Source organism: Pristiophorus japonicus, chromosome 9, assembly GCF_044704955.1.
Source record: "Pristiophorus japonicus isolate sPriJap1 chromosome 9, sPriJap1.hap1, whole genome shotgun sequence".
In the NCBI taxonomy this organism is placed as follows: domain Eukaryota; kingdom Metazoa; phylum Chordata; class Chondrichthyes; family Pristiophoridae; genus Pristiophorus; species Pristiophorus japonicus.
In genome coordinates this window covers 19,540,352-19,563,459 of record NC_091985.1, presented here as the reverse complement: position 1 = coordinate 19,563,459, position 23,108 = coordinate 19,540,352, and the positions used below count along the sequence as shown (strand labels likewise).

Genomic DNA, 23,108 nt, shown 5'->3' with positions numbered 1-23,108 from the left:
CATTCTCTGAGGTACAGTTCCACAAGCACCATTCTCTGAGGTACAGTTCCACAGGTCCTATTCTCTGAGGTACAGTTCCACAGGCACCACTCTCTGAGGTACAGTTCCACAGGCACCACTCTCTGAGGTACAGTTCCACAGGTCCTATTCTCTGAGGTACAGTTCCACAAGCACCATTCTCTGAGGTACAGTTCCACAAGCACCATTCTCTGAGGTACAGTTCCACAGGTCCTATTCTCTGAGGTACAGTTCCACAGGCACCATTCTCTGAGGTACAGTTCCACAGGTCCTATTCTCTGAGGTACAGTTCCACAGGCACCATTCTCTGAGGTACAGTTCCACAAGCACCATTCTCTGAGGTACAGTTCCACAGGTCCTATTCTCTGAGGTACAGTTCCACAGGTCCCACTCTCTGAGGTACAGTTCCACAGGCACCACTCTCTGAGGTACAGTTCCACAGGCACCATTCCCTAAGGTACAGTTCCACAGGCACCACTCTCTGAGGTACAGTTCCACAGGCACCATTCCCTAAGGTACAGTTCCACGGCACCATTCCCTAAGGTACAATTCCACAGGTCCCACTGTCTGAGGTACAGTTCCACGGCACCATTCCCTAAGGTACAATTCCACAGGTCCCACTGTCTGAGGTACAGTTCCACGGCACCATTCCCTAAGGTACAATTCCACAGGTCCCACTGTCTGAGGTACAGTTCCACAGGTCCCACTGTCTGAGGTACAGTTACACGGCACCATTCCCTAAGGTACAATTCCACAAGCACCATTCCCTGAGGTACAGTTCCAAGATGCCGACCACATTAATAAAAAGGGCTTATGATTTTGCTACACCAATGTAATGAGGCAGATCTACCCCACGCCTTCCCCCCTGAGTGCAAAACTCAAGCTATTTACATGGACATCAGGGGAACACAGATGATGAATCCGAACTTTTAAGTCACTCTCAACTGTTTGTTATTGTGTGGAATAAAAACTAGAAATTTGCCTGTTGCGAGTTGATGAATATGTTTTTTTTGTACACAAGCTGGTACCGGGTATGAGCGAGACTTCAAATACCCACTACGGCCGGAAACTGCGACTACATGGCGATAGTTGACAGAGAAACCAGGACGGGAAATAGTTGAGCTGGTGATTAGAATGGTAAGTGCTGACACAAACATGATAACCAATATCGGGACAACAGGGAATACACTTTGTGGACAGGAAATGTGTTGCCCTAAGCAAGATTATATTCTAATAATGTACATTTTTTTCATTTATTCTTGGGAAACACAAGGCATATGTCTCCCATTCCCAGTTACCCTGAGGGCATTTACAGAATGACTGGGGCCCCATGTTGGCCGCACCAGATAGCGGCAGGTTCTCTTCCCCTTAAAGCTGTGTCAGCCATGGCCAAGTGGGTAGCACTCTTACCCCAGTCAGAAGGTTGAGGGTTCAAGTCCCAGTCCGGAGACTTGACCCAATAACCTAGACTTCAAGTGCAATATTGAGGGAGTGCTACACTGTCAGAGGTGCCATGTTTCAAATGAGATGTTAAACCGAGGCCCGTCTGCCCTCTCAGGTGGATGTAAAAGATCCCACGGCACTATGTGAAGAGCAGGGGAGTTCTCCCCGGTGTCCTGGCCAATATTTATCCCGCAAGGAGCATCATTTAAAAATAAACGATAATGGGAGCTTGCTGTGCACAAGTTGGCTGCCCGTGTTTCCTGCATTACAACAGTGACTACACTTCAAAAAGTACTTCATTCAAAAAGCGCTTTGGGATATTCTGAGGTTGTGAAACTTGCAAGTCTCTTTATTTCCTTCCTCTTTCTTTACTTCTGTTTCTTATCAGTGAACGGCTGAATTTTTCACAACAATCCGGCAGTTTTCATGGTCATTTTTCTGGTCCTCGCTCACGCTAGGCCAGCTGTTTCGAACATTCAGACTGGGAGCAGGGGTGAGTAGGGACGGGATTATGGAAGAGGAATGTCCTTGCAGAGAGTGGGAGAGGGGTTCAGTTTTTGAGCCAGCTCTGTCGAGTTTGATTGACACGTTTGTGGGCGGGTGGGACAACTTGTCAGCGGTTCTCCCGCTTGAATCAACGGGAAGTGCAGCCCGACTCACTGATTCGTTGCAACCAGAACAGGCCGAAGGAGCAGGAAGCAGTGGAGTGAAACTGATCGCTCTCTCGCTCTTCAATCGGGAGGGGAATCTCATTCTGAACATGGGGGCGGCGGGTCTGGTCTTACTCCTGCTGTTGGCTATCCTCGACCCCGAGACAGTGCAGGGCAAAGTGGTCCGGGATTTCAACGAATGCAGTTGGTTCTTTCAGAACAAGATCCCACCGCAGGGATTCTCCACGAGAAGCCGGGTCAGAATCTGCCAGCGGTACAAGAACCACTACCACTTTGGGACCCTGTACCGGACAGACCTGCGGATCCCGGTCTATTCCGCCTACAGGTATCCCTGCTCCATGGGCGAGAGTGAAGGTCACAGACCCAGTCCCTGGTATTACGAGCCGCAGGTAAAGAACGTCCCAGACTTGTCTGGGTACATCTGCTCGCCGTGTTACTGTGCATTGTGTCAGACGCGGACCAGGAATCAAGCTTAAACTTTAGGCGACGACACAAAACAACAACAAAAATCTGTTGCATTTCATCAAATAATCTAGCAAGGGATCAGTTTTCTGACTCTGAGCCAAAGGCTGCAGTCATGTAAAAACCTATGCACATTCCTGGGAACCACTCCAACTCACTAGCCGTGTATGGCAGGCAGCTCTGAACATGCCTGGCAGCACTGATTTTTCTCCTTAAAGTTAGAGTGAGGATGGAGAGAATATCCTGGTTCTAAATTAAGAGCAAGGTTTACAATGTATCTTGTGTATTCCCCATTTCCTTTGCCCCACCACTGGCGGCCGTGTCTTCAACGGCACAATGCCCTAGAATTTCCTCCCGAAACCTCTGTGCCTCTCAACTCTTCATTGAAGACGCTTTTTAATACCCACGGACCAAGCTTTTGGCCATCTGTCCTAATATTTCCTTATGTGGTTCAGTGTCAAAATATTTTCTGATAACGGTCCTATGACCGTTCCTTGGGACGTATTACTACGTTAAAGCCACTATGTAATGCAAAAGCAAAATACTGCGGACGCTGGAAATCTGAAATAAAAGCAGAAACGCTGGAAATGCACAGCAGGTCAGGCAGCGTCTGTCAGAGAGAAACAGAGTTAACGTTTCAGGTCGATGACCTTTTGAAATCGACAGCGCACAGGGAGGCCATTTCGGCTCATCGTGTCTGCGCCGGCCAACAAAGAGCCACAGGGCCCTCGGTCAGCAGCCTGATACAAAGATGGGAGGAAAAGCAATGTGTGAGGAGGACACAAAAAATCTTCAAAAGGACATAGACAGGCTAAATGAGTGGGCAAAAATTTGGCAGATGGAGTATAATGTTGGAAAGTGTGCAAAGTGCCGCTGTACAGCGGGACCTGGGGGTACTTGTGCATGAAACACAAAAGGTTAGTATGCAGGTACAGCAAGTGATCAGGAAGGCCAATGGTATCTTGGCCTTTATTGCAAAGGGGATGGAGTATAAAAGCAGGGAAGTCTTACGACAGCTATATAAGGTATTGGTGAGGCCACACCTGGAATATTGCGTGCAGTTTTGGTTTCCATATTTACGAAAGGATATACTTGCTTTGGAGGCAGTTCAGAGAAGGTTCACTAGGTTGATTCCGGGGATGAGGAGGTTGATCTATGAGGAAAGGTTGAGTAGGTTGGGCCTGTACTTATTGAAATTCAGAAGAATAAGAGGTGATCTTATCGAAACATATAAGATTATGAGGAGGCTTGACAAGGTGGATGCAGAAAGGATGTTTCCACTGATAGGGGAGACTAGAACTAGAGGGCATGATCTTAGAATAAGGGGCCACCCATTTAAAAATGAGATGAGGAGAAATTTCTTCTCTGAGGGTTGTAAATCTGTGGAATTTGCTGCCTCAGAGAGTTGTGGAAGCTGGGACATTGAATACATTTAAGATAGAAAAAGACAGTTTCTTAAACGATAAGGGGATAAGGGGTTGTGGGGAGCGTGCGGGGAAGTGGAGCTGAGGTTATCCAGTCTAAGCCCACTTACTAGCTCTAGGTCCGTAACTCTGCAGGTTGGGGCACTTCAAATGCCCATCCAAGCACCTTTTAAATGTGGAGAGGGTTTCTACACCAACACACTTAAATCCCCTCTGAGCCCTCCACCAATCACCTTCAAACTATGCCTCCTCGTAATTGAGCCCTCCACAAAGGGAAAGAGGCCCTTGCTATCCATCATATCCAGGCCCCTCAAAATTTTATACACCTCAGTGAGGTCTCCTCTCAGCCTCCTCTGCTCCAGTCAATCTCGGCCGTGACAGTGTGTCCTAAAGCACGCCTCAATGAGTTCTATAAACCATTCAAGAATTGTTTCTTAAACGGCCCCATGTCCATCCCTTCCTCTTCGGAGTCAGGAAGCATAAACTGCGTGGAGCCTATCCCTACACACCATGGGTGAGTCTACTGGCCCCTGTGTGGTTTGATAAAATGTCTTAGCCATATCCATGTTTTTAATGCCTAACTGTTCCTGAATGGACTCCATGACCTCTTTTGGGGCAGTGAGGGTATTATAAACCATAAACGGATTTTGCTGCATTTTAGGATTGGTAGCCGCGAGGAGGACGCGTTTCAAATCGGCATTCTCTAATTCATCGTGTCCTTGCTTCCAAGCATCCCATGGTATCTTCACTTGGATAGTGTTACGGGGCCTAACTCATTAACACAAGCTTGTAATTCAGAGACATTGAGGGGAATGGAGCGCTTCTCGGAAGAGGTCTCCTCCCGCTTGTCATTATCGACCTGGGTGGTAACGATGACACTCACAGGGGTCTGGCCTTTACTGTTTAAGGACCCTCCGGAGTCTCCCCAACCTTTCCTTCCAGTGCATCGCAGTCTCTCACTTCTCTTCCGCCCGCTGCTCCTACTGAATCACATGGTCCGGCCACAACAGCATCCCGTTTCCCCAGCTTTCCCTCTCTTTCGTAATTCTTCAACCTGCACTGAGTGTGATCCGTCTCTCTATCTGGAGAGCTTCCCTCAAAGCGCCTCTGGCACCTTATAGGCCGCACGTAAGATTCTCTCTCTATCTCACAAGCTTGTAACGCCTGTCGGGTTCCTTCTAGTTCACGCACAGCACATCCCGCCTGCATCGTGCACACGCCTGTTGTTGCAGAACTACCGCAGCCTGAGAAGTCTGGCTCTCTAAGTCGGCAATTCGCCTTTTGAAATCTCCCACCTCCTGAACTCGCTTTCCTTTTGAAATCTCCCACCTCCAGCTGCTTCTTTAAGTTCTCTGTCTCCCGACTATGTTTCTTTTTTCAGCTCTTCTATCTCTTCTTGCCGTACTCATCATCTCTCTGAGCACAACAAAATGCCGCATAGGAAAGTAACCTCGTAGCTTTATTATCTTTAACTTTTTAAAAAACTCACACGTTTCTAAATAAAGCTTATCACCTCTACAAAGTAAACATTCCGTTAACAATGCCTGCACTTCACCCTCACAGGCACCGTTGTCTCATTTACTCTTATAGGCGTTAACCAAACTAATATCAGCTATTTTCTTTACAAAAACTATGGGCAGGCACTTCCCACTTCCTCTTGGGTTAATCCTTCTTTGAGTGTGGCAACTTGATCACGAGGCCACTCTCAAAGTCCAACCGACTATGCAATACTGACTGTTTATCTAGTCCAGTCACATAACCATTATGCTACCATACCCAATCGGAACAGGAATAAGCCATTCAGTCCCTCAAGCCTGTTCTGCCATCTTTAAAAGTTGCTGCCTGCCCAGATGTATTGATTACATAAGAACATAAGAAATAGGAGCAGGAGTAGGCCATAAGGCCCCTCGAGCCTGCTCCACCATTTAATACGATCATGGTTGATCCGATCATGGACTCAGGTCCACTTCCCTGCCGCTCCCCATATACCATTATTCCCCTATCGATTAAGAAACTGTCTATTTCTGTCTTAAATTTATTCAATGTCCCAGCTTCCACAGCTCTCTGAGGCAGCGAATTCCACAGATTATGGGGAGGTCAGGTTGCAATGAACACAGTGTGAAGTTTTAATTTTCCTGACCCTTTGATCTGTTGATTACAGATCGATGATGGGAACGCCCCGGATAAAATGAGAAGCAGCAGTGCCGACTCCAGCAGCAAGCAGGCGGTGGACGAGGACTACCAGGACTCGGGCTACGACCGGGGCCACCTCTACCCTTTCGCACTGAACGAGAAGGAGAGCGCCACGGCCACCTGCACCCTCACCAACGCGGTGCCCGAGGAGCACGGAGCCAACGTCAACTGGTACCAGGAGGCGGAATCCGTGGCCGAGAAGCTGGCGCGGATATGCCACAAGTCGGGCCGCTCCATGTACCTAGTGACGGGCGCTGCCAAACCGACAAGGACCAAAGTGAGGAACAGGGTCTCGGTGCCGGGACTGGTCTGGACGGCTCTTTGCTGCACCTTCCCACCGGATCAGAACAATGACCCCTGTCTGAATAGCAACGTGGTACCAGAGGAGCAGAACGTCCTGGCGTACAACAGAGACTTTTCTTTTGCATTCATGAAACACATGGCACCTGAACGAGACACAAAACACGCCACCGTGAGAGAGCTGCAGAAGGAACTGCAGGTGGACAGGCTCTTTGACCACTGCAGGGGAACCAGCGAAGGTGACGAGTTGCAGACCTTCAAAGAAGTGCAAGGCTTGATTGACAATAAAATCATTGACCCCGTCAATAACACAGCGGGTTCCCCGCTGCGGCCGTTCGGCTACGAGGCGGCAGTGGGAATTTTCCAATTTGTCTACTGCATGCTCCTGGTTCCTGGTCAAGCCACAGTCCGAGCGGTCTCGAGTGGCTTGCTGGAGGTGGCCAAGGTCATCGCTCCGGTCTTCCTCGGCGTCGTCACAGTGGTCGGAGTTCTCGCTGTAAATGTGCTTGGCGTCCTCCTCACTAATACCGCTAACCTTGCCAGTTCTTAACTGAAGTTAGGTGGGGTGGGGTGGGGGTTAGCATCTTCTGACTGGCGTTATCAAAGGTGGCGCTGGAGTCATCGCCGGGGCTGGTCGCGGTGAGCAACTGGTGGTCTGCGATTAACTGCCGGGAGCCTGATGATTGAGGCATTTCTCAGAAGACATTAATCATTACAGAGTCACGAGGCATTGATGAGAACATCTCTTGCAATACTCTTCATTTTTAACGGCGTCAAGAGACAAATTGCCCCAAACTTCATTAATTGAGAAAGAAATGAGATCCAAGCTAATGTAGACCATTTTCACAGCGACCCTGTAGTTTAGTTCTCAGCTAGCCATAGACTCGAGGAATTCTGTTCTCAAGCAGCCTAATATCTGAAAGAATGATCTTTCAAGGAAATTAAAATCTTCCCTTCCCAACCAGTTTGGAACTCCATGAGAACTGGGTTGACAAAGTTTCCAAAATTGAAGAGAATCCTGCATTTGCTTTGCCAAAATAATCCTTCTCTGGTGTACAGGAACCCAAGACAGGAAGAACCAACAGCTCAGTGGGTCCAGGTGTTGGACCTGTTAACATCTGGGCTCTCTACCTGTCCCCTCAGTGGTGGATTGTCCTGTCCCTTTGGAAGGTTTACCTGTCTATGGAGAGAGTGTCCCCTCTCAATTCAATGGCTAGGATTACTCTTGCTGGATCGCTTCTTGTGGCTAGTATTGTCTGCGGTGAATGGTAGTTGGTGAAGAACCGATATTTTCAGAACCGAAGGTCGCGATTTCGCCAACCATGGTGAGTCCGGGGCGGCTGGCATTCGTGGCGTGTGGGGAAGGCGCTCACAGCTCCAGCCCGTCCTCTCACAACAATCTTCCCTAGATTGGGCTTGTTAAGTCCACCCTGCAAGGTTCCCGGCCAATTAACATCATCAGCCAGTTTCCTTAAAGGAACCATGGCCACCTTTTTTTTGATGGATGTTTTGCAGCATTGAGGTGCTGCAAACACTGACAAACACTGCACAAAGGTGCTCGGCTGCACCCAGGCTCTCCCATCACTCCCTCCAGATGCTTATGGAAGGAGTCACAGCATGCAAGGAGGTCCTCTTCCCTTCCAATGGGCGGAAGAGACCTCCCCAGGAATCCAACGCAGCCTGGTTGCACATTGTACAGGAGGGCACAAGTAAGGGTGTCGTCAGGAGGAGCTGGCTGCAGTAGCGCAAACCTTTCAATGATCTCAGTAGATCATAAAACATTACTGTAAAGCCACACTCAACCTCATCCTGTTGTGCCACTCATCACATTGCCATCACTCTGCCTTCCCTACCCTACTCCTGCACATCCTTACGCACACCAACTTACCTTGCACCTCCACCCATCCCCCTCTCTATCTACATTATCACATCCCCATCTCACTAGCCACCCCTCACACTCACCCTCTTCCTATTGCAAGACCCGACACTTGAGAAACTGACAAGGAGGCGGGTTCAGAGTTGACCTCTGACCCACTGTCAATCAGGGCCATTTTGAGAGCGGGCCCGCCTCCAAACCCTTTACTCGCAGGGCTGGGAAGAGTCCGGCCGAAGTGTGCGGCAGTGTTGGTGTTTTTGAAGTTACGGCACTGGCCCATGTGCGCAGGTAGCCCTTGGGATCTTGTCGGAGGCAGTGTGTGAACTGCCCTTCTCAAAGTGTTCGTCGTTGGTCCCACAGCCGTTTATTTTTAACATTTCGGATTGCCAATCAATTCATGAATATTTCAGTCAGGAGCGTTGCTTTACTTCTCGGTATCAGCTGCTGCAGTCAATTCATAGCCACGTATTGTATATGTGTATTGCTATTCTTTCATTGTAATCTATCTCACAAGTATTCAGTGCTTTGACAGCCATATTATAGTTGCTCCCAGTATCACTGTAGGGCATGCTGGCATTATTATGAGTATTAATATTGGTGTCACTGGAGATAATAGAGGTCTCTTTTTTAAGTTATGCTTTACCAGGAAACAGGCTGGGGCTCTTTCGAAAAGGGAAGATAAAGGGGTCACCTGATAGAGATCTTTAAGATTATGAAAAGGTTTGATCGGGTAGATATAGAGAAGATGTTTCCACTTGCAATCGAGATTGGGGCCATCAATATAAGATAGTCACTAATAAATCCAATAGAGAATTCAGGAGAAACTTCTTCACCCAGAGAGTGGTGAGAGTGTGGAACTCACTACCACATGGAGTGGTTGAGGTGAGTAGCATTGTTGCATTCAACGGGAAGCTAGATAACTACATGAGGGAGAAAGGAGTAGCAGGATATGTTGATGGAGTTAGATGAAGACTGGCAGGAGGGGGCTCATGTGGAGCATAAATGCTTGCATGGACCAGTTGGGCAGAATGGCCTATTTACTGTGTTGCAAGTAATCTGTAATACTTAGTAATCTCACCTGTGTGGTACTATATTAAAATACATGAAAGTTGCAACCTGGAATCAGGCCAGTTGGCATTTACCCTCCTCCATGTGAGCAAATAGCCCGAATCACATCTACATAGTTCCCAAATCCCTTCCAACCTGTTTTCATCATCCACCTATCCAATCTAATCTTGACATAGTTTCTTCCTCAACCGCTAACCTTGAAGTGAATCCACAGTGTAAATAAGTTTCTCCTGGCCTCAGTTCTAAATTTGAAGGCTTTGGAGAGGGCATAGAAGAGATTTACTAGAATGGATCCAGGGATGAGGGATTACAGTTACCTGGATAGACTGGAGAAGTTCAGAAAGGTTGTTCTTCATGGGGCAGAGAAGGCCAAGAGGAGATTCGATAGAGGTGTTTAAAACCATGAAGGGTTTAGATAGAGTAAATAAAGAGAAACTGATTCCATTGTCTGAAGGGTCGATAACCAGAGGGCACAAAAGGACCAGAAGCGAAATAAGGGAAAACATTTTTATGCAACGAGTGGTTAAGATTTGGAATGCACTGCCTGAGAGGGTGGTGGTTACAGATTCAATAGTAGCCTTCCAATGGGAATTGGATAAATACTTTAAGGAGAAAAGATTGTAGGGATATAGGGAAAGAGCGGGGGGGAATGGGACTAACTGGATTGCTCTTCGAAGGAGCCGGCGCAGACTCGATGGGCCGAATGACCTCCTTCTGTGCTGTACTATTCTATGATTCCATGATTCTATCAAATTTCTTATATTTAATCTTGTATCTGTGGCCCTTCGATCTAGCCTGTCAACTACTGGGAACAGTTTGCTTCTATCTACCCTGTCGCATTCTTTCATAATTTCAATCACTTCTATCCTATCGCCCCATAATATGGGTTGTTGTCGTAAAAAGCCCCAATTTTTCAAGGCTTTCTTTGTATTTATATTTCCTCATACTAGGCAGCATTCTAGTAATTATATATTGTAACCTCTCCAAAGCCTCAATATCTTTGTTTGTGTGGCACCCAATACTGAATACGGTACACTAAATGAGATCTTATTAAGATTTTTTTAGGCTCACCATTACCTCTTTGTTTTTATACTCTATATTTGTGGTGATAAAATCTAGAAATCCATTAACTTTTTTTTAATCAACCTGAGGTGCTTCCTTTAATGTGATGTGAACCTGTACCTCCCAAATCCCTCTGCTTGCCCACAGCACTGAGCTACTTCCATTCAAAGTATTGTTACCAATGTTTCCTGTAATATTTTTTGGGTGCACTGCCCATTAAAATTTTTGAGTGTGCGCGGTTGCTCGCATTGAAAAGCCGGTGAGCGGCCTGTGCACAATCTCCAGGCCGCTACGTGTGACCTCTGGCTGCGCAGTGGAATGGGAACGTTGATTGTCACTGCTTCTTTTTTTAAACCAAAAAGTATCAACTCACACTTACTGACATTGAACTTCACCTGCTACCTTTTAGCCCATTGCCCTTATATAGTGTGAGCAGTGGTCACACGGTGAGTCATAGAATCATAGAAAAATTACGACACAGAAGGAGGCCATTTGGCCCATCGTGTCCGTGCCGATCGAAAAAGAGCTATCCAGTCTAATCCCACCTTCCAGCACTAGGTCCGTAGCCCTGAAGATGACGGCTCTTTAAGTGCACATCCAAGTACTTTTTAATGCGATGAGGGTTTCTGCCTCTACCACCCTTTCAGGCAGTGAGTTCCAGACTCCCACCACTCTCTGGGTAAAGAAATGATTCCTCATCTTCCCTATAATCCTTCTACCTTAGCCCCCTGGTTGTTGACCCCTCTGCTAAGGGAAATAGGTCCTCCTATCCACTCTATCTAGGCTCCTCATAATTTTATACACCTCAATTAAATCTCCCCTCAGCCCCCTCTGTTCCAACAACCCCAGCCTCTCCAACCTTTCTTCATTGCTAAAGTTTTCCAGTCCTGGCTACTCCGGCTACTCATATTGCACAGCTGCCAGGACAGACATTACACATTCTCATTTTTTGGGGAACTGTTTCTTCTCGAAATGGTGACAATGGTTCGGGGAGCAGATGTGCCACAAATTTCTCCATCAGTTCAGGTATCTGAACCGTAAAAAAAAAATGCAAGTGATGCACTGCACTTAACCTGATGGGTTTGTGGAAAAGGGGAAGCTATTGTGGGCGGCGCGGGAGAGTGGGCGCGGAAAGCACCCAAAGTTGGTTAAATTGGTCTTCGCCAGTGGAGCAAAACTCTCACAATGAATCGGCAGCCCATTTTCTTTCTCAGTGACATTAAATGCGGTTCACCAGGACCCCAATTCACACCACTCATGCCAGATATTTTAAAACATGACAAGTAGTCTATGAATCTATCAGTACCAAAAGCACAGTGTCTTATAATAGGAAGATTGTAGTCGGCAGTGCAAGTGCTGTAGATCAGTACCCAGAGGGATTGGAGCCCAGCTTGAAAGTACTATGTAGATGTGCCACCCTGTGATGGTGGGGAGATGTTCAGTACAGATGTATCTCAGTAAAGGCAGTATTAGAGCAATTCTCATTCACAAGTCCTGTGTCTAAAGTTCAAAGTTTTTTTTTATACCAGTGATCATGGTTTTAACAACTTAAATGGCCACATGTAGAGTTTGTCGTGTGTGTGTGTGTGTGTTTGCATATATGTGTGTGTATGGTGTGGGAATAGCATGTTCCAGTGGTTTTATCTCAAAGGTTTTGAAAGAATAGTTGTGAATGTGAAGGTGTTTGTGAATGGCTGCTCATGGAGACTCTACCCACACTATTATTGCTGTTAAGTGAAAAAACTGATCATGTAAAATCTTGGTTTGTGGTATTGTATGAAATTTGCATTTAAATGTTTACAAACTAATCTTCATTCAATTAAAACAGCATAGGATTCCTAACTGGTTTTGATATTAACATCTGGATTAATTTGCAATTCATAATATGTTACTTCAATGCATTGCAATAAAGTGTGCAATAATCAAAAATAAATACTAAAGTTTCTGTTCATTTTATGTCTTATTTAGAAGTCCAACCACTTCCTGCCTTTTATAGAACCAATGAGTCCTTCTTCATCTATTGGGATTGTGTCTTTCCCTATCTCAATTGGAATTCCAACAACTTCGTCATTGCAAACTTTACCTCAAGCATTCTTATGCCTTTTGTTGTTAAACACATATTTCCCCCTGAAGAACTCTTAGGGGGTGAAATTGCCCTGCGAAATTGGGGGCGGAACTTTCTGGGACTGATGCAGAAGTCCCGCCCCCGGCACTGAATTGGGCTTACCGTCCCGCAAAGGAAGTGGAGCGCAGTCTCGCGTGCCTCATTTAGGGGCGGGTCTCAGGCGATGCTGGGCCGAGGACTGCAGAGCCACGTGGACATTGCACGTAGCACCGACGCGCTTCAACGCCCTTTCCCTTTGCTTAAAGGGGAGGGCCGCTGCGCACTCTGCAAGGCCTCTGATGGCCTCCACGAAGCCACAAGGGCAGCGTGGGACCGGACCTGTAGCCCGGGCACCCAAAACGGAGTGTTGGGCTGCACGAGGGTGGCCCGGATCACGCTAGGGGGCAGTTCCTCGAGCCAACCCGAGAGTCGGCAAAACACTGCGGGGCATTGGTGACCTCCCCTTTAACTTCTGCCCCGCGAGCAGACGTCGGCCAGCTTTGCGACACGCGAAGATGACGTAGACATCCACTCGCAGGGCAATCTCCCCCCACGGGGCGGAAAGGGGTTGGCGCGCGGCCCAGAGTGTTAGCCGCGCATGGCGATGACATCATCACCGGTTGTGCGGTGGCAGCACCACCGCAAACTCCCGCGCAATTTCCCAGGAGCCTGTAGCACCCGCCCCCCCCCTCCCCCCACAATCCTTAGCCCCGTCCCTCGGGCCAAAAGCGTCTTCCACCCCATTAGCCCCTCCCGGAGGCACAAACAGGCCTCTGACTCCCATATCCCATATGGTCCCATATCTGGTGCCTCTGTTGCACCACTGGGCAGGACATAAGGAATATCTTGTCATCTGACCATCTCTCTGTTGAAACCTTTCTTGCCTCTACCTTGTCGATGCCAGTATGGTCACAGCACAGCTCAACTTTCTCATTTCCCATAAGCTCCAGATCCACCATCCAACATTCTCTTTCTACTTCCTGAATTCTCCCCATGTTGAAGACAAGGTTCATCGCACCATCTCCTATTCTACTCATCCTTCCCCAAGGATCTCAAAATTGTGGAAATCTTTCCCTTCCTCTCACATTCCAGGTACATTTCAAATCTGAGCTCGGTGATGCCTAGTCAAAATTGTTTTCAAATCTGGTGGAATCCTGGTGGCTTTTTTCAACTGAAGCAGAATCCTGCATTATAACCTTTGGCCTTTCAACTACGGTTTACAATAAAATACAAGGCCATTGATCGTCTTGGCTCATGAAGTGATGGACTGAAATACCTCTTAAATGGGCTGCTTTATTATTTTTCTCCATTGGTAATTTGGATTCATCCTCATAATGCCAGGTGGAAGACGTAAGAACATAAGGGTATAAGAAATAGGAGCAGGTGTAAGCCATTCGGCCACTCGAGCCTGCTCCGATATTCAATAAGGTCATGACTGATCTTCAACCTCAACGTTACCTTCCCGCACTATCTCCATATCCCTTGATTCCCTTAATATTCCCAAATCTATCATTCTCGGTCTTCCACTGCCCACTGGAGTAGAGAATTCCAAAGAAAGAGTGAAGAAATTTCTCCTCATCTCAGTCCTAAATGGCTGACCCCTTATTCTGAGACTGTGACCCCTAGTTCTAGACTCCCCAGCTCGGGGAAACATCCACCCTGCATCTACCATGTCAAACCCTGTAAGAATTATATACATTTCAATGAGATCCCCTCTCAATCTGGGGGATATAGGCCTAGCCTCCTCGATCTCTCATGTAGAACAATTCCCCCCCACCCCATCCCAAGAATCAGTCTGGTGAACCTTTGTTCCACTCCCTCTAAGTCAAATATATCCTTCCTTAGATAAGGAGACCAAAACTGTACACAATACTCTAGGTGCGGACTCACCAGAGCCCTATACAATTGCAGTAAGACTTCTTTACACTTATACTCCAATCATTTTGTAATAAAGGACATTGACGGAGAAGAATGGATTGTCCCAAGAAAGAAACACTCAACTATGAATGTACCACAGTAAGGTACGCATGCACAGCAGGGAAACTCTTATCAACAAATAATCATTACTAAATTTAAAAAATTATTTGTTCTTGCAATGTGGGTGACTGGAAAGGCTGTATTATCCATCCCTGGTTGCCCCAAGAGATTGTTAGTGGGTTAGCTCCTTGAATCGCTGCAGTTCTTATGGTTGTGGTGCTCACACAGTGGTGTTAGGTCGGGAATTCCCAAGTTATTGACCACATTAAAGTAAAGGATATATATATATATGTCCAATTCAGGATGGCATGTGACTTGGAGAGGAACTTGGAGGCCATGGTGTTTCCACACCATTGGTGCTCACAGGGAAGGCAGATACCATTGAAGTAACCTTGGTGATTGCTGCATTATGAAGAGATCGCAAAGTTTCTGTTTAAAGAATGGACTTAGTCAATACGTGAAAAAGCTGGTTTTGTTAAAACTCCAGAGACCGCATGGCAGTTAGCTGTGACAAAAGAACTGTCAGTCATGTACGGTTTTGCCCACCAGTCCCAGCTAAAGGAAGGGGGCCATGAATTTTGACAAAAGAGCTGTCGGCCAGGAAGGGGGGCCATTGACCAAGCCACTCTAATATGCAAAAGCACCTCGCACCTCCACCTCAGAAGAAGAGCAGAACAATGAACCCTCTAGCCTGGCCAGCCAAAGAGGAACCAGGTTTTTCCCAACACAAAGGCTGAGAGATATGCTCCAGACTAAGGGCCATTAGTCCAATACACATGGGTTGGATGGCCCATCACTGACTCAGTACCCGTGCTTAGAAACAAAAGGATTTTAAAGATTGGCGGGAAAGATAACGGGTAGCAAGACTCCCATAAAGACAGGCTCTTTTCCACTTTATTTTTGGCTTTTAGCTTGGAGTTTGCAGCTTGTATCTAAAGAGAGCTCCCTCTCCCTCTCGCTCTCGCTCCACCAAGATCGATGTACCAGAGGAGGAAGCCTCAGTTCCGCAGAAGAAGCCACCGAGACTGAAAACCAGGCAGCGATTTCCCACAGCTGAGCTGATCGAGGAAACCAACTGTACGTGTAGTGGTGAGCATGATCGTGAGTGTCCCAAGCCAGTAACCAGAGATCAATTGTACATCCTTGCCTGGAGTAAAAATAAAACGGGGAAGGTAGCTCAGCCGTGGCGAACAAGGGAAATTAGGGATCGTGTTAAATCCAAGGAAGAGGCATAGAAATTGGCCAGAAAAACAAACCTGAGGACTGGGAGAAATTTATAATTCAGCAGAGGAGGACAAAGGGTTTAATTAAGAGGGGGAAAATAGAGTATGAGAGGAAGGGAACATAAAAACTGACTGCAAAATCTTCTATAGATATGTGAAGAGAAAAAGATTAGTGAGGAACAACGTAGGTCCTTTGCAGACAGAATCAGGTGAATTTATAATGGGGTACAAAGAAATGGCAGACCAAATGAACAAATACTTTGGATCTGTCTTCACTAAGGAAGACACAAATAACCTTCCGGAAATACTAAGTGTTCGAGGTTCCAGCAAAAAGGAGGAACTGAAGGAAATCCCGATTAGTCAGGAAATTGTGTTAGGGAAATTGATGGGATTGAAGGCCGATAAATCCCCGGGGCCTGATAGGCTGCATCCCAGAGTACTTAAGGAAGTGGCCCTAGAAATAGTGGATGCATTGGTCATCATTTTCCAACATTCTATTGACTCTGGATCAGTTCCTATGGACTGGAGGGTAGCTAATGTAACACTACTTTTTAAAAAAGGAGGGAGAGAGAAAACAGGGAATTATAGACCGGTTAGCCTGACATCGGTAGTGGGGAAAATGTTGGAATCAGTTATTAAAGATGAAATAGCAGCACATTTGGAAAGCAGTGACAGGATCGGTCCACGTCAGCATGGATTTATAAAAGTGAAATCATGCGTGACAATTCTTCTAGAATTTTTTGAGGGTGTAACTAGCAGAGTGGACAAGGGAGAACCAGTGGATGTGGTGTATTTGGACTTTCAAAAGGCTTTTGACAAGATCCTACACAAGAGATTAGTGTGCAAAATTAAAGCTCATGTTTTGGGGGTAATGTATTGACGTGGATCGAGAACTGGTTGGCAGACAGGAAGCAGAGAGTTGGAATAAACGGGTCCTTTTCAGAATGGCAGGCAGTGACTAGTGGGGTGCCGCAGGGCTCAGTGCTGGGACCCCAGCTCTTTACAATATACATAAATGATTTAGATGAAGGTATTGAATGTAATAGCTCCAAGTTTTCCGATGAAACTAAGCTGGGTGACGGTGTGAGCTGTGAGGAGGATGCTAAGAGGCTGCAGGGTAACTTGGACAGGTTAGGTGAGTGGGCAAATGCATGGCAGATGCAGCATAATGTGGATAAATGTGAGGTTATCCACTTTGGTGGCAAAAACAGGAAAGCAGAATATTATCTGAATGGTGACAGATTAGGAAAAGGGGGGGTGCAACGAGACCTGGGTGTCTTGGTACATCAGTCATTGAAATTTGGCATGCAGGTACAGCAGGCGGTGAAGAAGGCAAATGGTATGTTGGCCTTCATAGCTAGAGGATTTGAGTATAGGAGCAGGGAGGTCTTACTGCATAGAAACATAGAAACAGAAAAATAGGTGCAGGAGTAAGCCATTAGGCCCTTCGAGCTTGCATCACCATTCAATAAGATCATGGCTGATCATTTACCTCAGTACCCCTTTCTTGCTTTCTCTCCATACCCCTTGATCCCTTTAGCCATAAGGGCCATATCTAACTCCCTCTTGAAAATATCCAGTGAACTGGCATCAACAACTCTCTGCGGTAGGGAATTCCACAGGTTAACAACTTTCAGTTGTACAGGGCCTTTGTGAGGCCACACCTAGAATATTGTGTTCAGTTTTGGTCTCCTAATCTGAGGAAGGACATTCTTGCTGTTGAGGGAGTACAGCGAAGGTTCACCAGATTGATTCCCGGGATGGCAGGACTGACATATGAGAAGAGACTGGATCAACTGAAGTTTAGAAGAATGAGAGGGGATCTCATAGAAACATATAAAATTCTGAGGGGATTGGACAGATTAGAGGCAGGAAGAATGTTCCCGTTGCTGGGGAGTTCCAGATCCAGGGGTCACAGTCTAAGGATAATGGGTAAGCCATTTAGGACCGAGATGAGGAGAAGCTTCTTCACTCAGAGAGTGGTTAAACTGTGGCATTCTCTGCCGCAGAAAATTGTTGAGGCCAGTTCGTTAGATATATTCAAAAGGGAGTTAGATATGGCCCTTACGGCCAAAGGGATCATGGGATATGGAGAGAAAGCAGGAAAGGGGTATTGAGGTTGAATGATCAGCCATGATCTTACTGAATGGCGGTGCAGGCTCGAAGGACCGAATGGCCTACTCCTGCACCTAATTTCTATGTTTCTATGTTTCTAACTCCAGATGCAGATCACTGGATTAAAGAACCAACTGCGTAGGATTCTAGGGGAAGAGAACACAGTGGTGGGTTCAGAGCTTCATGAGGACCAGGCAATGACTGTTCATTTAAAGGAGGTCATTGCGGAGCTGGAGAGGCACGCTAAAACTGTTAATGATTTAATACGCGAGGACAGGAATGCCTCGGAGCAGGCTGCACGGAATGAGGTGTGTGTGTTGTATGGAGCATGGTTGCTGGGCGAGGGCCGCAGTAACCTGGAGGACCTGAGGCAAGGTCGCGTCCCTTCATGGTCAAGCAACAAGTATCTCGCCGCGCTGCACCCGTATAGCAATTCATTGAACCCGTGCCAGCTTCGTTTAGCCTCTGAAACCTACCCTGTCCATGTAGATTGCAGGCAGTCCAACCATTCAGCGATGGGAATTTAGTGAGGATACCGGTAATGGGCGAGTCATCCCAGCCAGCACCGGTATACAGGGTTGAGAATATCGGGGTCATTCGTGGAGGAGTGCATGTTCGTTTTAAAGCAGTCCCGCCGTATGTCATAAAGCAGGAGCATGCTATGACAGGCAGTGACCTCTCCGGATGCCAGAGCCGGGATGCACACGTAATACTGTGTCCCCAGCACTTGACTGCTTTTGCCCGATCAGAATGTGGGTTTGCATCTGCAGGCCCGGAACCTATCAATTGCACCATGGAAGTGAGGGCACCAGATCACGTACCTCCACAGGTAGCATATGTGGGGAGTGGGACACACAGTGTCACCACAAGTGCGCTCTGCTACTGGTACAGCCAGGACATGTGGTGTCCGGTGAGCGACAGCAGTTTTTGTTTCAAACCTGTAGTGTAGGTAAAAAGAGTCAGACTAAACACTGTGAGCTCAAAGTCAATTTGACCTTAGTCTTTTATTGCAAGTCTCCAGAGTGCCTCTCCAACCTGTGAAGCACTCTTAAATACCTGTGCTCCCAAGGGATTATGAGATCCCTTAGGACTTGGGGGAATGAGCCCTCTGGTGGCTGTACAGAGTTTATTCAAGTCCAGATATATAACAACATTCCCCCCCAAAGTCAATAGTGTAACTATTTACAATGTGAGTTGATCTGGGGCCCTTCTTGCCCTGGTTGATCGTCTCGGTGTGAAAGCTGGTGTTGTTGAACCATTTGTTGGGCCCTTGCTGGGCTGCTGTACAGCTGGCCTTGCTGGGCTGCCTGGTGTGTTGGGCCCTGCAGGGCTGCTGTGGATGATGGGTTCTGCTTCGTGGTCAACTGTGGTGCCGGTTGACACTGGTGTGTGTGTTGGGGGATCTAAAAAGGTAGGGTACAAGGTGGGTTGCTCATGGTAGTCCGTGAATCTGAGTTTGATTTGGTCCAAGTGTTTCCTGTGAATTAGTCCATTTGAAAGTTTGACCTGAAACACCCTGCTCCCCTCTTTGGTCACGACAGTGCCGGGAAGCCACTTGGGACCTTGCCCATAATTTAATACAAATACAAGATCATTGACTTCAATCTCGCGTGACACATTTGCGCTATCATGGTATACACTTTGTTGAAGCCGCCTGCTCTCTACCTGTTCATGTAGATTAGGGTGAACTAACGAGAGCCTTGTCTTAAGTGCTCTTTTCATGAGCAGTTCAGCAGGTGGGATCCCAGTGGCTGAGTGTGGTCTTGTGCGGTAGCTAAGCAGGACTCGGGATAGGCGAGTCTGCAGTGAGCCTTCAGTTACCCTCTTCAAGCCTTGCTTGATGGTTTGCACTGCTCTCTCTGCCTGTTCATTGGACGCTGGTTTAAACAGGGCAGATGTGACATGTTTGATCCCGTTACGGGTCATAAATTCTTTGAACTCAGCACTGGTGAAACATGGCCCATTGTCGCTCACCAGGACATCGGGTAAGCCGTGTGTGGCAAACATAGCCCACGGGCTTTCAGTGCTGGCAGCGGACATGCTAGCCGACATTATCTCACATTCAATCCACTTGGAGTACGCGTCTACAACCACAAGGAACATTTCACCCAAGAACGGGCCTGCATAGTCGATGTGTACCCTAGACTTTGAATCTTTGGGTTCGCTATCTGTATCTCGTCGCCAGTTGTAGAAAGAGTCAGACTAAACACTGTGAGCTCAAAGTAAAGTGTGACCTTAGTCCTTTATTGCAGGTCTCCAGAGTGCCTCTCCAACCTGTGAAGCACTCTTAAATACCTGTGCTCCCAAGGGATTATGAAATCCCTTGGGACTCGGGGGAATGAGCCCTCTGGTGGCTGTACAGAGTATATACAAGTCCAGATATATAACAACATTCCCCCCCAAAGTCAATAGTGTAACTATTTACAATGTGAGTTGATCTGGGGCCCTTCTTGCCCTGGTTGATCGTCTCGGTGTGAAAGCTGGTGTTGTTGAACCATTTGTTGGGCCCTCGCTGGGCTGCTGTGCAGCTGGTCTTGCTGGGCTGCCTGGTGTCTCAGTGTCTCAGTGTCACAGTGTCCTAGTGTCTCAGTATCACAGTGTCTCAGTGTCTCAGTGTCTCTGTGTATCAGTATATGCTCCAGACTAAGGGCCATTAGTCCAATACACATGGGTTGGATGGCCCATCACTGACTCAGTACCTGTGCTTAGAAACAAAATAATTTTAAAGATTGGCGGGAATGATAAGGGGTAGCAAGACTCCCATAAAGAAAGGCTCTTTTCCACTTTATTTTTGGCTTGTAGCTTGGAGTTTGCAGCTTGTATCTAGAGAGAGCTCCCTCTCCCTCTCGCTCTCGCTCCACCAAGATCGATGTTCCAGAAGAGGAAGCCTCAGTTCTGCAGAAAAAGCCACCGAGATTGAAAACCAGGCAGTGACTTCCCATAAAGCTGAGCTGAGCGAGGGAACCAACTGTGTGTGTAGTGGTGAGCATGATCGCGAGTGTCCCAAGCGGTAACCAGAAATCCCAGGCGTGCTGGGTGAGACTAAGAGCTCATGGTTTTGTCAGAAGTGAAGCCTTTTAGGGCTATCCTGGGGAGGAAACTTTGACTGGGTAATCATTGGTAGGGGTGGAGTTAGAATCCACCAGAGAATTACTGCATGTTACAGGTCCTCAGTTTTGTTCTGTATTCTCAACCGAGACAGTGATTTCATTTAGTAGTGCATGTTTTAGCAAGTGTATGTTAGACCAAATAAATATAAGTACGATTTTTCACCGAAGCGTTCCTGTCCGTGACTTATTTTATTTACACTCTGAATAATAATCCCCAGGTTTAGAATTTTCATAAGGCGGGGGCGATTTGAACCGTCCGCCTAGCAATTGGGCTAGGATCAAAACCGCTTACAAATGCATCCTATCGGATGCAGACATCTACGATGAGGTTCAACACCTCCTCCAGTGCATCATCGCAGCCTTCGGCCACCTGAGGAAGAGTTTTCGAAGATCAGGCCCTCAAATCTGGCACCTAGCTCATGGTCTACAGGCTGCAGTGACACCCGCCCTCCTGTATGGCTCAGAGATGTGGACATTATACAGTAGACATCTCAAATTGCTGGAGAAATACCACCAACGATGTCTCCGCAAGATCCTGCAAATCCCCTGGGAGAACAGATGCACCACCGTCAGTGTCCTCGATCAGGCCAACATCCCCAGCATCGAAGCACTGAACACACTCGACCAGCTCCGTTGGGCGGGCCACATCGTTCGCAACCCGACACAAGACTCCCAAAGCAAGCACTCGATACGGAACTCCTACGGCAAGCGAGCCCCAAGTGGGCAGAGGAAGTGTTTCAAGGACACGCTCAAAGCCTTCTTGATAAAATGCAACATCCCTACCGGCACCTGGGAGTTCCTGGTCAAAGACCACCCGAAGTGGAGGAAGAGCATCCGGGAGGGCGCTTAACACCTCGAGTCTCATCGCTGAGAGCATGTAGAAATCAAGTGCAGGCAGCGGAAGGACCGTGCGGCAAACCAGACTCCCCAGCCACCCTTTCTTTCAACCACTGTCTGTCCCACCTGTGACAGAATCTGTAATTCCCGTATTGGACTGTTCAGTCACCTGCGAACTCACTTTTAGAGTGGAAGCAAGTCTTCCTCGATTTCGAGGGACTGCCTGTGATGATGATGATGTATCCTGTCGACCATACACACTGCAGCCACAGGCCAGTGGTGGTGGAGGGGCTGGATAGAGTCCCATCGTACAGGGGCTGATCAAGGAAACCGTTCTGTCTAGAATGGTGTCAAGCTTCTTGAGTGTTGTTGAAGATGTATCTATCCAGGCAAGTGGCAAGTATTCCATCACACTGCTGATTTTGCTTTTTAGATGGCGGAAAGGCTTTGAGGGATCTGAAAGTGAGCCACTCCCCGCAGAATATCCAGCTTCTGCCTGGTGTTGATAAGACTGGTTCAGTTACGGGAACGTTAGCATAATGGTTATGCTACTGGTCTAGTAATCCAGAGGCCTGGACTAATGGTCTGGAGACATGAGTTCAAGTCCCACCATGGCAGCTGGGGAATTTAAATTCAGTTAATTAAATAAATCTGGAATAAAAAGCTAGTATCAGTAATGGTGACCATGTAACTAACAGATTGTCGTAAAAACCCAACTGGTTCACTAATGGCCTTTAGGAAAGGAAATCTGCTGTCCTTACCTGGTCCAACATACACGTGACTCCAGATTCACGCAGCAATGTGGTTGACTCTTAATTGCTCTCTGAAATGGCCTAACAAGCCATTTGTACCAAACCGCAATAACAATGTCACCCTGGGAATACCTTCACCACACGGACTGCAGCGTTCAAGAAGGTGGCTCACCACCACCTTCTCAAGGGCAATTAAGGATGGGCAATAAATGCTAGCCTTGCCCGTGATGCCATGAATGAATATTAGAGAACAGTTAACCCTCTGGTTAGTGATGGCCCTAAGATGGTTATGATGGAGGTTTGGTGATACTGATGCCATTGAAGGTCACAGATTGATGGCTGGGCTTTCTCTGGTTCTCGATCGCCATGACCGTACACCTATGTAGGGCGGAAGTTACCTGCCACTTATCGGCCCAAGCATGGATGTTATCTAGGTCCTGCTGTAGGCTGGCACGGGCTGCTTCATTGTTAGA

The 23,108-nt window shown here is 47.3% G+C and overlaps 1 protein-coding gene across 1 annotated transcript; it reads left to right on the top strand.

Moving 5' to 3' along the window:
- Window positions 1–2,106: 2,106 nt before the first annotated feature.
- LOC139273862 (endonuclease domain-containing 1 protein-like) lies at window positions 2,107–7,061 on the top strand. Its single transcript, XM_070890938.1, has 2 exons — window positions 2,107–2,521; window positions 6,180–7,061. Exons 1-2 carry the CDS (start codon window positions 2,222–2,224, stop codon window positions 7,059–7,061), a joined length of 1,182 nt encoding a protein of 393 aa, XP_070747039.1. The 5' UTR covers window positions 2,107–2,221.
- Window positions 7,062–23,108: the final 16,047 nt, after the last annotated feature.